General features: G+C 39.5%; 1 protein-coding gene across 2 annotated transcripts in view; it reads left to right on the forward strand.

Moving 5' to 3' along the window:
* Positions 1-14,460, forward strand: part of OCRL (OCRL, inositol polyphosphate-5-phosphatase) — a 50,880-nt gene that overhangs the window by 13,216 nt on the left and 23,204 nt on the right. For both annotated transcript variants that reach the window (XM_025373113.1, XM_025373114.1), the window contains exons 5-14: positions 3,470-3,580; positions 4,007-4,096; positions 4,776-4,896; positions 4,983-5,144; positions 6,899-7,000; positions 7,529-7,643; positions 8,765-8,881; positions 8,976-9,163; positions 11,271-11,382; positions 12,757-12,866. In XM_025373113.1, coding sequence (XP_025228898.1) covers positions 3,470-3,580; positions 4,007-4,096; positions 4,776-4,896; positions 4,983-5,144; positions 6,899-7,000; positions 7,529-7,643; positions 8,765-8,881; positions 8,976-9,163; positions 11,271-11,382; positions 12,757-12,866 — 1,228 coding nt within the window. The remainder of the gene's footprint in view (positions 1-3,469; positions 3,581-4,006; positions 4,097-4,775; positions 4,897-4,982; positions 5,145-6,898; positions 7,001-7,528; positions 7,644-8,764; positions 8,882-8,975; positions 9,164-11,270; positions 11,383-12,756; positions 12,867-14,460) is intronic.

Consider the following 14,460-nt stretch of genomic DNA (forward strand, 5'->3'; position numbering starts at 1 on the left):
TAGTAGTAGGAGACTGATTGACTGTGGGAACTTAGGTTGCTTCCTATGATAGAGGACCCAGTTGAGATTGGCAATCAGGAATTTATAATGATAGCCATCTGGTTGTGGATGTGCGTATTTGCCCCCTCTGGTCGTTCAGGTATAAGTTCAGAAAGGCAATTAGTTCGATTTATGAAGGTTGGTATTTAGCCAGGTAGGTGCCATGGAAGAACAGAGAGGTAAGGCAGTTCTGGGTTTTTGCAAGAGTGTAAAGTAATGATGGCATCTGTTTGGTAGAAGGGGAAGTGAGAACAGGAAGGGGCTGACGGATAGTAAGAAAATGGAGAAATTAATGGGCTGGAGGTTCCCATGAGGTTAAAAAAAAAAAAGTTACAGTGGGGATAATGAGCAAGTAAGTTGGAAGGAATAACATATCAGGGAGGGATATTTGAATTAGAGGTTTATGAAGTGGTGGTGGTTCTATGATGACAAAATCCAGGGTATAACTGAGAGGGTCCCAATAGCAACTGAGGAAGTGGTGGCTGAGATGGAGGGGGAATCTCATTGGATGAGGAAGTTGAAGGTGTTGACTGGGTTTTCTGTGCTAATTTTAAAGGGACCCAAAGTTAATGGCAGGAGATTGAGTGTAGAGAAAGTCTTATGAGTCTTATCTTGGATTCTGAAGTTTCTGGGAGGATGGTGCATGATCTTGTAGAGGAAAGGGAGGAAATGGTAGATTCCAGTGGATGAGCCTCAAAGGAGAAAGGATTTTGCCTGAGGGAGAAGGAGAAAGAATAGTCTGGTGGTATTATTAGAACAAATAAAGACACCAACTAAAAATTACTTCAGGTGTGAGAGAATATAAACAGACTCCATTAAGAGGGTTAGGCCGGGCACAGTGGCTCACGCCTGTAATCCCAGCACTTTGGGAGGCCGAGGCAGGCAGATCACGAGGTCAGGAGTTTGAGACTAGCCTGGCCAACATGGTGAAACCCCGTCTCTACTAAAAATATAAAAAGTAGCTGGGTGTGGTGGTGCGTGCCTGTAATCCCAGCTACTTGGGAGGCTGAGGCAGGAGAATCGCTTGAACCCGGGTGGTGGAGGTTGCAGTGAGCCGAGATCATGCCATTGCACTCCAGGCTGGGCAATAGAGACTCCATCTCAAAAATAAATAAATAAATACAAGAGGGTTGTAGGAGAAGTGCTCCTCCTAGGGACCAGCCAGTTTTGCGGTAGACTCTGAATTTTAATGTGGACATATGGTCAGATCACTGGGAAACTACGAGTGCCTGGGCTTCACCTCCAGAGATTCTGTTTTAATTGTCCTGGAGTGGGGCCTGGATTCAATATTGTTTTTAAAGTGCCTCTGGTGGCCAGGCACAATGGCTCACGCCTAAAATCCCAGCACTTTGGGAGGCCAAGGTGAGCGGATCACAAGGTCAGGAGTTCAAGACCAGCCTGACCAACATGGTGAAACCCCGTCTCTACCAAAAATACAACAATTAGCTGGATGTGGTGGCAGGCACCTGTAATCCCAGCTACTCAGGAGGCTGAGGCAGGAGAATTGCTTGAACCCGGGGGACAAGGTTGCAGTGAGCTTAGTTCGTGCCACTGCATTCAAGTCTGGGCAACAGAGCGAGACTCCATCTCAAAAAATAAATAAATAAAAAATAATAAAGTGCCTCTGGTAATTTTAATGCACGCATAGTTGAGAACTACTGAGAGATGCAGAGAATATTCAGATGAAGTTGAGGATGTAGGAGTGTTTGCAGATCACAGAGGTACAGAGGGTTTTAGGATGGACAAGAAGAGTAGAAGGTTGAGTCTTGAGGTAATTTGTTCTCTTTCTCAAGCAACATGGTGAGGGAGCATCCAGCATTATTTTGTAAGCAATTTCTGGCCCATTAAATAGGTCAGTTATGTATTTGCTAAAATATGTCTTTCAGGAATTGTGTGTTTGTGTGTGTGAGAAAGAATAAGCGTTTTTGTTCTAAATTTATGTCAGATAGAAACTACTCTTTTAAAACCACATTTAGTATAAATTATCTGAGAAAGAAAGGACTTGTTAGGCCCTGAAGGAGTTTTCCCTGTATCTTCATGGCTGCTGTAATTGACACTTTATTCCTTCCCTCTCTTTTTTCCTCTCTACAGCGGCACCCTCATTAATTTTCTTATTTGTAGTCTATTTGGGTGCCTTCTTTCACATTTTTTCTCCATTTTTATCTCTTTTCTTCTAACTAATCATTTTATTTTCCTTTTTGTAACTCACTTTACAAAGATAGAAACAAGAAAAAAAAATGCAGAGGACAAAAAGCCAAAGGTTCAGAAGTGAATTTCCACCATAAAAAAAAACTAGGATTTTCGTTTCATTTTCTCATGTATTTGTTATTCACAATTGTTAAAGAGTCCAGTTCATCAGTCATTAAATACCTTCTGTCTGTGAAGTCTAATGTTACTGTCACCAGTAGAGTGACCAGCAAGCCTTATTTGCCTGGGACTTTCCCAGTCTTAGCATTGGAAGTCCTGAGTCCTAGGAAGCCTCTGAGTCCCATACAATGCTGGGACAGTTGGTTACCCTAGACTGCTGAAAGTGCTGGGTTCCCTGTATGTGCACCCTGCATGTGTATGCTGCCTCTTGCCCTTAAGGAGCTTGTAGTTTCCAGAGGCATGAGAAAACAACGTATGTAATAAATCAGTTACAATAAGAATAGAAACAAGTACATAGGTTTCCTGGATCACCACATCCAAACAGTTGATATAGATGATAACTATAGGGCATCAGAAAAGGGGAGACAATATGTTATACACATAAGAAATTAAAGTCCTAGTTAACTTTGCTTCTAATTCTCCTAGTTTCCAATTGGGCTGTACTTGAACCAAACCACTTCTGAGCATAGGTCATTATATTGTTTTTGTATGTTTATTCAAGACATACATTTTAAACTTGAGGTAATGAGTTGTAGATGCTTCTTTTCAGAATACTTTAGTATCACTGTTTTTAAGTTATTTTGTAAATTTAATCTGTACTTATGGACAAACCATCCTACTCCTTTTATTCCCTTTGTGCTTCAGATACTCTGACAATATGATCTGGACTTGAAATGGTAGGAATTTCCAGCTAAGGAATGGGAGGAGGGTGATTTGAGGAATTTACCTGTTGCTAGAATTCGAAGGTCCCTGCTTTGATGTCTGAGAGAGAGATCAGAACGCAGGAAAGTATGATTTTAGTGTGTGTCATATCCTTAGATTGGGCTGCTCATTGACGGTTCATCAGCCCTAGGAGTTCTCACTTCCCTTAGGGTTCCCTCTCTGCATCACCCCTTCCACCACCGTCGTACTGACTCTCTTGATCTTGTACATGTGCTTCCTATATTATAGATCTGGAATATTTGTGTTCTGGACCTTCTATTAACCTGATAAGTTGAGAATATGATCCCAGTAAAACATTTTATCCCATAGCAGTATATGTATGGATTTCAATTCTTTTTAGGTGGCTGCAAAATTCGGGTTCAGGGGGACTGGATCAGAGAGCGCCGCTTTGAAATCCCTGATGAGGAACACTGTTTGAAGTTCCTCTCAGCTGTCCTTGCTGCTCAGAAAGGTAACTCAAGACTCAGCAATTTTCTTTCTTCTATTTCAATGGGAGTGGAATTCTGACATGCTGATACAGAGGAAAGTGGCCATTGGCAAAATACCTCACCCTTTAAGCCCTGATAGCTGATTTTTTTTTTCCTCAGGAGTGAACACAGGGATAGGTTAGGGAACAAATCTGCCTAGCTTTTAGGACACTAGGCCAGTTTTCAGAATATTCAGTGTCATGGCAAGCATAGATTACCATAGACTATAATTCTCCTTCTGCCCGCAGATGACCCCAGAGCTGCCCTCATTTCCTTAATTTCTTCCACTGTATCCAAAGATGGTGCTGGCCCCTGCTTTTAACGAATGTTGAAAGAATGGCTTTTGGCTATGGTAAATTCTACTCAGTGAAAGACTTCCCAGTTTCTGACCGTGAACCTTATCTCTCCAGCTCAGTCACAACTTCTTGTTCCAGAGCAAAAGGACTCATCTAGCTGGTACCAGAAATTAGACACTAAGGACAAACCTTCTGTTTTTTCAGGTACTAAAAAGTTCCTGGTTCCCTTATTGCTATGGTCATTGCAGAGTCAGTGGATTTTATCAGGCCAAATGTGGTGATGTAGATTAAAGCCAATGTCAGACACATTCTCCTGCAGAGTAGTTTTGTCGAGTCCAGACCCACTGACCAGCATTCACTCCTTATCCTTTCTGTAGCATGGTAGCTGTTCAGGAGCCAGCTTAGCAGGATAGTAGAAAGTACAAGCTCCAGAGCCAGACAGCCTGGGTTTGAATCCCAAGTCAAGGACTTACTAGTTATACGACCTTCATCGAGTTACTCAACAACTCTGAACTTCCATTTTCTTTTCTGTAATATGGGAAGATTTTTAATAGGACTAACTTTGTGGGTTTTTTGTGATGATTAAATGAGATAATGATATATTCCCTTACTGTCAACCAGGCATTGTGCTAAGTCTTCAATAAATGTTAGCTATTACTGGTCTGTTCCAAGTTATTGTAAACTGTTGTTCTAATTAGTATATCAGTGCTTCAGGAATGGGTATGCTTCTTCAAACCCCAATCCAAGTAATTTCTACCCTTATGGTAGCTTTCTGTTTAGTAATACCACTGATCAAATGGTGATCAAATCAAGGCCCTGTTACCCTGGATATGTTGGATGTTAGATTTTTTCCCCCTTTGACTTTGGGGTCTGTGTCTTTCAGGGCTTCTCGGATTTGAAGACAATTTTTCTTCTATGAATTTGGACAAGAAAATAAATTCACAAAATCAGCCTACTGGGATTCACCGGGAACCCCCACCTCCACCCCCTTTAGTGAATAAAATGTAAGTCCCATGTGAAAACATATTTCCCCTGTAGGAGAATTATAGTTTAAACAATTTTACTTTTGAATCTCTCGTTTATTTGCTAGGCTTCCACGTGAAAAAGAAGCTTCTAATAAGGAGCAGCCCAAAGTGACCAACACCATGCGGAAGCTCTTTGTACCAAATACCCAATCTGGGCAGCGGGAGGGTCTCATCAAACATATCCTGGCAAAGCGAGAGAAAGAATATGTCAACATTCAGACTTTCAGGTTAGTGTCTCTTTTGCTTCCTGAGTCTAAAAAGTTAGTAGGTATGTAGGTATAACAGACAGTGGCCTGTTGATATTTAAGACATTAGCCTAATTAAGAATCAAAATATGATAAAAAGGAATGGTCGCCTGTTTCAAGCTCCTGTCTCTATGCTGGCCAATAACATGCATATCAAAAATAATGCAGATGATACAGTTTCCCTTGGATTTTCTCTTTTTTTATGAGTCAGGGTCTCTCTGTCACCCAGGCTGGTGAGCAGATCATGGCTCACTGTAGCCTCAACCTCTTAGTCCTAAGCAATCTTCCCACCCCAGCCCCGCAAGTAGGTGGGACTACAGGTGCACACCACCACATCCAGCTAATTTTTTTTTTTTTTTTTGAGATGGAGTCTCATTCTGTCACCCAGGCTGGAGTACAGTGGCACGCTCTCAGCTCACTGCAAGCTCCGCCTCCCAGGTTCACACCATTCTCCTGCCTCGGTCTCCCGAGTAGCTGGGACTGCAGGTGCCTGCCACCACTCCTGGCTATTTTTTTAAAAATTTTTTATTTATTTATTTTTTTTATTTTTAGTAGAGACTGGGTTTCACTATGTTGCCCAGGCTAGTCTCAAATTCCTGAACTCAGGCAATCCACCTGCCTCGGCCTCACAAACTGCTGGGATTATAGGCTTGAGCCACTGTGCTTGGCCTTCCCTTGGACTTTCTAACTACTAATTTATGCCATGTCTACTAATGTCTCTATCGAGTCCTAGAGAACCAAATCAAGGTCACGTGTACTAGGGAATTTTCCCCTAGCACATTCCATAAGCAAGCGTGTTTATATATCTGGCCTGCTAAGTTTTTTTTTTTTTTCAGCCAATATTAGAAAATTAAAGTCCATCATTACCACTAGCTCTTAACTTACTTACTTTGGTAAAGAAAGTTTCACCCAGTCCTCTTGATTGGGAGGTCTATCTTGGATTCTTTCATCTGTGTTATTTTTTATTTCATCTTTACTTGTTGACATCTTCTTTTCTGGACCTGTGTGTGTATGCTGCATGTGAGGTACCATGTGGCATGTATCACCAATGCATGAAGCAACACCACCTTTCTTTGTTATTCAGGAGCAGAATGTACCCTTCTAGTCCAAGATTCTAGTCCCATCTGCTTTCCTGTCATGCCTCATTTATTCTAATTCAATCATAACTATATCACTGTGCTAAAACTTCCAGTTCCTCATATTGCCCACTATGCTTATATTTGTGTGTAAACAGTTAAGACAGTCATGAGTTTTCCCTTCTGCTTTCCCCCTTAATACTATGTCTGCCTCATCAGAATTTCCTACACAGATGTCCTTGTAATCCTTCAGGAAGTGAATTTCTGGAGTCAACTACAGCCCCTTATAGAACATTTATCCATATTTGACTAGCTTACAGCATGAAGATACCTCTTTCCCATCCATAAGCTCTCCTTTCAAGTATGAGTTTGGATGGAGCTTAATTGAAAGGAAATGTGGTATAGCAATTACCTTTGCATTTTTAAAAATAGAGACTTGGTTTCCTCTGTAGTTTTACTTAATGTAAAATTTAGAGAAAATAAGCCCACTGCCTTTGTGTTCTAGATGCAAAAGATCTTTCTTACATATGTAGCAAAACATTTTGAGGAATTATGTTAGCATATTGTGAACATACCTTTGTATAGAAGTGAAAAGAAAGACCTTCTGTTGGTTTATACTTCATCTTTGTTTTCAAATTATCTTTTCATATTATGTATTAGGTTTTTTGTTGGAACTTGGAATGTGAATGGCCAGTCTCCAGATAGCGGGTTAGAACCTTGGCTGAACTGTGATCCCAGTCCTCCTGATATCTACTGCATTGGGTAAAGAACACTTCTGGAATTTCCTTTTGGCTATATGTTTGGTGTTAGTTTACATGATGTTTTTGCCTTTTTTAAAAAAGAATTTGGTAAAACCTACTGTAGACTATACACGAGAGTTAACTTGTGGGTCAAATTTGTGAGAACAGAAAGGAACAGATATCTAAAATGGTGGAAGGAAGCTTCTAACTTTCTTGAAACCCATAGGAATCTATATATTCTGCATAGAAACTTAAGACTTGAGGTCAGTTCTAACAGTGAGAGTTCCTAGGATATAAGCGCAAAGCTCTACTGTTATCCTCTGTGGGAGGTATTTTGATTTATTTTTTGCATAGCTTATGAATGTACTTGTGGGAATTGTTTAGAAAAGAAAGCTACTTGTCCTTACTTATAGCTTGGGTGAACAGAGCAGTTCTATAAAATTTCTCTCTCTCCCATCTTTTTTTCATTTGCTGTTTCAACATATGGGACAGGAGGTAGCCAGAGATAATTACGGGATATGTATAGATCTCACATCGCTTTTTTCCTCAGATTCCAAGAACTGGACTTGAGCACAGAAGCCTTTTTTTACTTTGAATCTGTGAAGGAACAAGAATGGTCCATGGCTGTAGAGAGGGGTTTGCATTCCAAAGCCAAGTATAAAAAAGTAAGCCGCATTTAATTATCTTTTTAAGTATATGACTAAATAGGGCTCACCGGGAGTTATTCCATTATCTACAACTTGTTCGAAAAGAATAGTTTAATTGAATTCTTCTCTGTGTGTAGTACTGGGATAGGGCAGACCGATCATTCATCCTTATTTCCTAGAAAAAAATTTCCCTAAGCTTTTGGATACTGTATTTTCATTGCTTAGATAGCTTTTAGGGGAAAAAAAGAATTTTATTATTCATATATCAATACTTAGTTTGAAATAATTACACATAAGATTTCTGATTTATGCAGTAAAACTTGAAGATTGAGATTACTCACTGACATGGTCAGAATTGAATGCTTTATAGAAAAGCAGTATGAAATGTGGGCTCATGGTGCATGTGTTGCAATCAGAGCAAGAATAGAAGTGGTGTGGAATTTGAACGAGTTCTAAACTTGGTTTTAAGTTAAGAGGAGAGTTGACTTTAGCAAGATGGGCCAATTTGTTTGTCTAAAGACATTTATCTTTTATCTACCAGAAGAGTTATTTTAATTACAGGGCTATCATACTAAGCTCTCTAAAACAAGTAATGTGAGTAACTTTTCTCTACATCTCTTAACAGTTTATATAGGTAATAAAACTCCTGGGGATGTTATTCCTCTCATATAGGTCCCTGACTAATGCATATCTCAGACATATTTCTAGCTGTAGTTCACAAGTTAAAAATAAGTGAAGTAAAAAGGATTGCTGTTTGGTTGATTTCAATTTCTTAGAAAATTAGACATGAGAAACTAGGAAGGAAAGGTGGAAGGAACAAGGTGGGGTAGTGGCTTTATTATTTGAACTTTTAATGCTGCTTACTCCTGGTAGGCTAAGAAGTGATTAAAAGAATGGCTCTAGAGCTGAAAGTACTCATTGTCCCTCCAGGCTTTTAACTCTTACTGGTCAGAGCCAGATTAGAGCCTCCCCAGAGAATATTGGTTTCCACTTGATGGGGTCCACTGTGAAATTAGAGGATATGAATTCAGGTTTGGGCATTGGTATATCATCTTAATGAAAAATTAGTCATGGGACGTTAGATATGTGGCAAAGATTGGTATTAACATTAACCTTTTATAACTCTCCGCAACTCATAGGTTCAACTGGTGCGCCTTGTCGGGATGATGCTTCTTATATTTGCCAGAAAGGATCAGTGTCGATATATTCGTGATATTGCTACAGAAACGGTTGGAACTGGAATCATGGGGAAAATGGTGAGTTACTTTGGAAATGAGCTTATTATTCATGTTCATGTAAAGTTCAGTTGCTAGTTCAGTGTACTAATTGAATAATTACTCTTGCTAACAGGGAAACAAAGGTGGGGTCGCTGTGAGATTTGTATTTCACAACACCACCTTTTGCATTGTCAATTCCCATCTGGCTGCCCACGTGGAGGACTTTGAGAGAAGGAATCAAGATTATAAGGACATTTGTGCAAGAATGAGTTTTGTGGTCCCAAATCAGACCCTCCCACAATTGAACATCATGAAGCATGAGTAAGTGATTAACTCACCTGTAGCCTTTGAGTAGTGGCTACAGGAGTTTGGATAGTGAAGAGATTAAATGTGGTGAAATACTGTAGAGCTGTGAAGAGTGAAAGATTACCAGTGAGGGATTGGGGTCACAAAGAAGAGCGGGTTTTTGAGTAACAACAGAATCATTGAGGCAGAGAAATTAGACTTGATATCAGAGGAAAGGATAGTTCTATTAGTGGGGCATCTAGAGTAATGCTGGAGGGTCTGTAGTTGGAGTCAGTTTTTATTGTTTTTATGATAAAATAGAAATATTCATTGTAAATGTAATAAAAGATAAAATTAGAACTAAAATTTCCTCATTTCTTATTCTCTACCTAGCCAGTCCCTCTCTCCAAAGGAAACCGTTCTTAACAGTTGGGTGTGTAGCCTTTTAGATCTGTACTAAGATGACAACCAGTAGCCATATATATGGCTGTTAGGTACCTGAAAGTGACTGGTCCAAATTAAGATATGCTGTATGCATAAACTATATATTGGATTTTAAAGACTTAGGAAAAATATGTACAATATCTTGATTTCTAAAATATTGATCACATGTTGAAATAATTTGAATATATTGAGTAAAATGAAATTTATTGATATTTTCACTAGTTTTTTTTCTTTTTAAATGCATCTACTAGAAAATTTAAAATTATATTGTGAGGTGCATTATAATTCTATTAAATAGCGCTATTCTAGCCTTTTGTCTATTCACATACAAACACACACATAGGTACCTGGTATATGAGACTATATTATTTGGCTGGGTGCGGTGGCTCACGCCTGTAATCCCAGCACTTTGGGAGGCCGAGGCGGGCGGATCACGAAGTCAGGAGATCGAGACCATCCTGGCTGACACGGTGAAACCCCATCTCTACTAAAAATACAAAAAATTAGCTGGGCGTGGTGGCGGGCGCCTGTGGTCCCAGCTACTTGGGAGGCTGAGGCAGGAGAATGGCATGAACCCAGAAGGTAGAGGTTGCAGTGAGCTGAGATCCTGCCACTGCACTCTAGCCCGGGTGACAGAGCAAGACTCCGTCTCAAAAAAAAAAAAAAAAGACTGTATTATTCTATTTATTGTATTTATTGTGGATCCCTTTCCAAGCCCCTAGATCTACATTGTTCTTTTTAATGGCTGTGATTATTAAAAATAGGGGCAGCAGAGAGAGATCAGTGAAGAATGGGATTTAATAAACATAGAAGCAGAGATGTGTTGAGTAGATATGGTGGTGGTAGAAAATGATTAGCTTTAAAGAAATTAATATAGAGAGTAGAGTAATTGGGGAAAGAGGAGGAAAGAGTAGGGATCTTCAACTATTTTCCATAATGTCTCAATAATTAGGATCATGTGGAATTCTATATCACAGTGGTAAAGTTAAGGCCTTAAAATGTATGGTCATGAAGTTGCCATGAAATTCCATAAATTTATTTTCCCAGATTCCATAAATTTCATGTTGCATTTGAGATTGTCAGAATGACCCATTGGGAACTTGCGATCACTCAACAGAAGAGTCCATTTTGATGTGGTAATTGCATTGTCTCCCTTTGTGGGGCTCAGCACATCTTCCTGCCTGTAACTTGGGCAATGGTAGACGGATTAGGCTACACTAGAGAGCCCTGGACCTACTTTTCTTAGTGGGTCCTACCTGGGAGAGCTGTCACTCAGACCATGCAGACCTTAGTGGAGAACCTGCAGAACTTCAGGGCTCTAAGAGGCGGAAGACGTTCAGATTCTCTTCCCCTAAAGACCTGGCTAGCAGCCAGGCAAAATTTTGAAGCTAGTCCAGCAAATAAACTGCATGCTTCTCAGTCCATTAACTCCTTGGCTTCTGAATCCCATACATAATATTTCCCATTTTCATTCTTCATGTGTAGAGTCCTGTTCTCCCACCTATTTTGTAATCCATTGTCTCTCTCAGGTGTTGATAGTAGTTGCCCTCAAAGGATTGGTTACAACTTTAAACCCCTTGTGAGGTAGTGGTTAGTGAGCGCTTGTCAATAATCTACCCATTTTTCTTCTCTCCATCCTTCTCTGTTTTTTTATGCTAATCGCTGCTACTTCTGTTCATATATTTTTTTTGATCCTTAGTGTTGTCATTTGGCTGGGAGATTTGAATTATAGACTCTGCATGCCTGATGCCAATGAGGTGAAAAGTCTTATTAATAAGAAAGACCTTCAGAGACTCTTGAAATTCGACCAGGTAAGTAAAGTTTCATTTTAAAGGAACTTTCCTAGATGGGAGATGAGATTGTTAGAGTTGTGGGAGGTATATCTTACTCTAGGGAGTGATGGAAACATCTTACTGTCTTGTGAAAACAGTCTAGCTAGTGATGCATTGACTACATACAAGATTTGTAGTGCTTTTATTAAGTGCTTGGATGGGAGGAGGGAAGATAGCGTTAGTGATAAAAAGTAAATATAACATTTATTCAAAATGTCTTTATCAAGAAAAGATTTCAGAGATTTGTATAAATGAGTTGGTGAATGGGTGGGGTTAATTGGAGAACACTTCCTGGAGGAAGTGGGCCTTCAGCTATGTTGATGTGGTTTGGCAGATGGAACAGGGAAAACTGTTCTATGATTACTTGGCAGACTGAGGAACAGCTTGGAGGTAAAAGAGGGAGGCCCTGTGAGGGGAATTGGGAAGCACAGAAAAGAAGTTTGTCTGGGATGAACAGCATAGGCTATGGGCTTATGGGAACTAGATGATAAGTTCAAGCTAACTGGTATTTAAAACCTGCAGAAAAAGCATTGAGTCGGTAACATTTACATAAAACCTGATATTCAAGAACCTGGTTTCCATATATTTGAAGCAGTAAATTTGCTTCAGAACCTGGCATGTGACTTGAATTTTTACTTCAACATATGGATACTGGCTGCTAAAAGTGAATGCTGCTTATTGAGGGAAGAAAATGTTTTGACTTCATTCGAATAATCTTTAAGTCGTTATGAGAGCCTTTTCAACCTTCAGACGTAGCCAACATTCAGGTGATTTGCAGCAGAATGGTTTTTGTAGCGAGCCGTTCTTGTCTATGTCTACCTTCACATTATGGTTGGCTGGGAAATTTCTTTGCTTTTTCTTTCTCTATTCTGCCTCCAAAAGGGGTATATTTAGGATAAATTCTGAGTCTTATGTAACTCTGGTAAAATATTTGAGTGAGGATCTTTCAAAACAATTTGAAACTATTCGCTGAATTTGGTTTGTGGAATTATTCATTCAACATTTGTGTGTTTTTTCTTTAAATTAAAATTGTGCTGGGTGGTTTCTGCCCAGCTCCAATGAACTTATAATTATTCAGATTTTGTTTTTCCATTTTACCCTCTGCCACTATTAGCAATAAAAGAATAGTGATGTGCTAATAACAAGCATCCTATCTGAGGGTGAGTTTAGATGCTATGGGAATGCTGAGATTTAATTCATAAGGTATAGAAGTTTTATTTATGTACCCTCACAACAGTTGTAAAGGCTGTGGAACTAGATACTTAGAAATGGGAACAGTGGCTTATCAACCTGATTATCTCTTATATTAAGATAGTGTTATCCTGCTTATTTGATGCTTCTTTCTATCTGTAGCTAAATATTCAGCGCACACAGAAAAAAGCTTTTGTTGACTTCAATGAAGGGGAAATCAAGTTCATCCCCACTTATAAGTATGACTCTAAAACAGACCGGTGGGATTCCAGGTAAAGTAATAAGAACCATCTCACAGAAAAGGTTAAGGCTTGATCTTACTTCTGACCCTCCATATTGGTAAGGGGCTAGGAATTTTTTAGGCCATACCATAAGCAGATATAAAAACCTAATGGCTCAGTGCTATTGTAGAACAATAGGAGTGTTTCATTCATCTATACTCAAAGGTGAGCCTATCTTAGGGAAGTTATTACTTATATGTCAAGACGGTTGAAGTTTTATGGGCTGCCTACAGTGCCTTATTTCTCTCATCTCAGCAGACTTAGACTTGCTTAAATTTTGCCTTCTTGATTTTGCCTTTGTTTCTTACCTATTACTTATTCTGGCTTTTTTTTCCCAAACTACTCAACTGTTGAACTCAGGATACCAGAAGGCAAAACAAAGCCATGAAAGGTTCTTCTGGCACCAGTAGCTCTCAATCCTTAAAAGACTTTAGAATCCCTTAGAGAACTTCAAAAAATACTAATGCTTGGACCTAATATCTGCCACAGCTGGAGAACACTGAGAAGCACTATTCAGTAGACCCTTTTGATTTCCTAATCACCATAGTAAAGTGCGCCCACTGTTCTTAGTGACTATTTGTCCTCTACCTACTATCTCTCTCTCTCCTTCCTTCCTTCCTTCCTTCCTTCATTCCTTTTTCTTTTTCTTTTTCTCCTTTTCTTTTTCTTTCTTTTTCTCCTAGCTGGCTGAGCACAGAAACTTGAAAGACAAAGAATCCCCAGGCATGTTCAGCTGTTTTGAACTCTGAGAGTACTGGCATGGGGGTGGGGGGGAGTCGATACTCCTATGCTTCTAGGTAACTGGCCAGCAAATGAAGTGACACTGTCAGATCTTGTACACTTTGCCGTGTTTGTTTCACTCACCTGACTTGAGAGTCAACTGCATAGCTACTGATGAGAAATATGTGTGCCACCTTCTGGATCAGGTGTACAAGGTGTTGCTTGTTTTAATGGAATGATGAATAGGTTCTTTTTCCCTACCCTTGGTATTCTGTGGACTGATACCTGCTCAGACTTGCATGGTTTGATTTTGTTTTGTCTCTATTGGAAGAAGCTAGACTTGTCCATAAATGTCTAGTTTAAAGGAGAAATCAATACTGTTATTCCTCTCCAAAGATTAAGCCCAGTCTAGGAAGAGAAGATTGGAGTTTTAGACTTGATTAGTTGTCTATCTGTTGTGAAGTGTTGTTGACACTCATAGAGGAAAGGAAAATGAAGTGTTCAAAATATAATCCAAATCTTCTGAGGATATTTTAAGAACGTGCTATTTTCTCCTGTGGTGACATTGTTGAAGATGTACTCCCAATCTTAACAGAACCATTAATTCATTAGACAGCTATTCATTGAGCACCTACTTTGCACCAGATACCATGCTAGGTTCTAGGAGTTCAGTGGCAAACAAGCAAATACAATCCCTTCACAGAGCTTGCAAAATAATAGGGAGGATGATAGTTAGGGGTTGTTAGGGAAGGAGAAGTACACGGTTCTTTGGGAGCATGTAACAAGACAGCCTAACCCTGATCTAAACCAGTGTGGTAGGTATTATGTTCTTGTATGGTATGTTCTCTTTATAACTCATTTCTTT

Source organism: Theropithecus gelada, chromosome X (assembly GCF_003255815.1).
Source record: "Theropithecus gelada isolate Dixy chromosome X, Tgel_1.0, whole genome shotgun sequence".
NCBI lineage: Eukaryota > Metazoa > Chordata > Mammalia > Primates > Cercopithecidae > Theropithecus > Theropithecus gelada.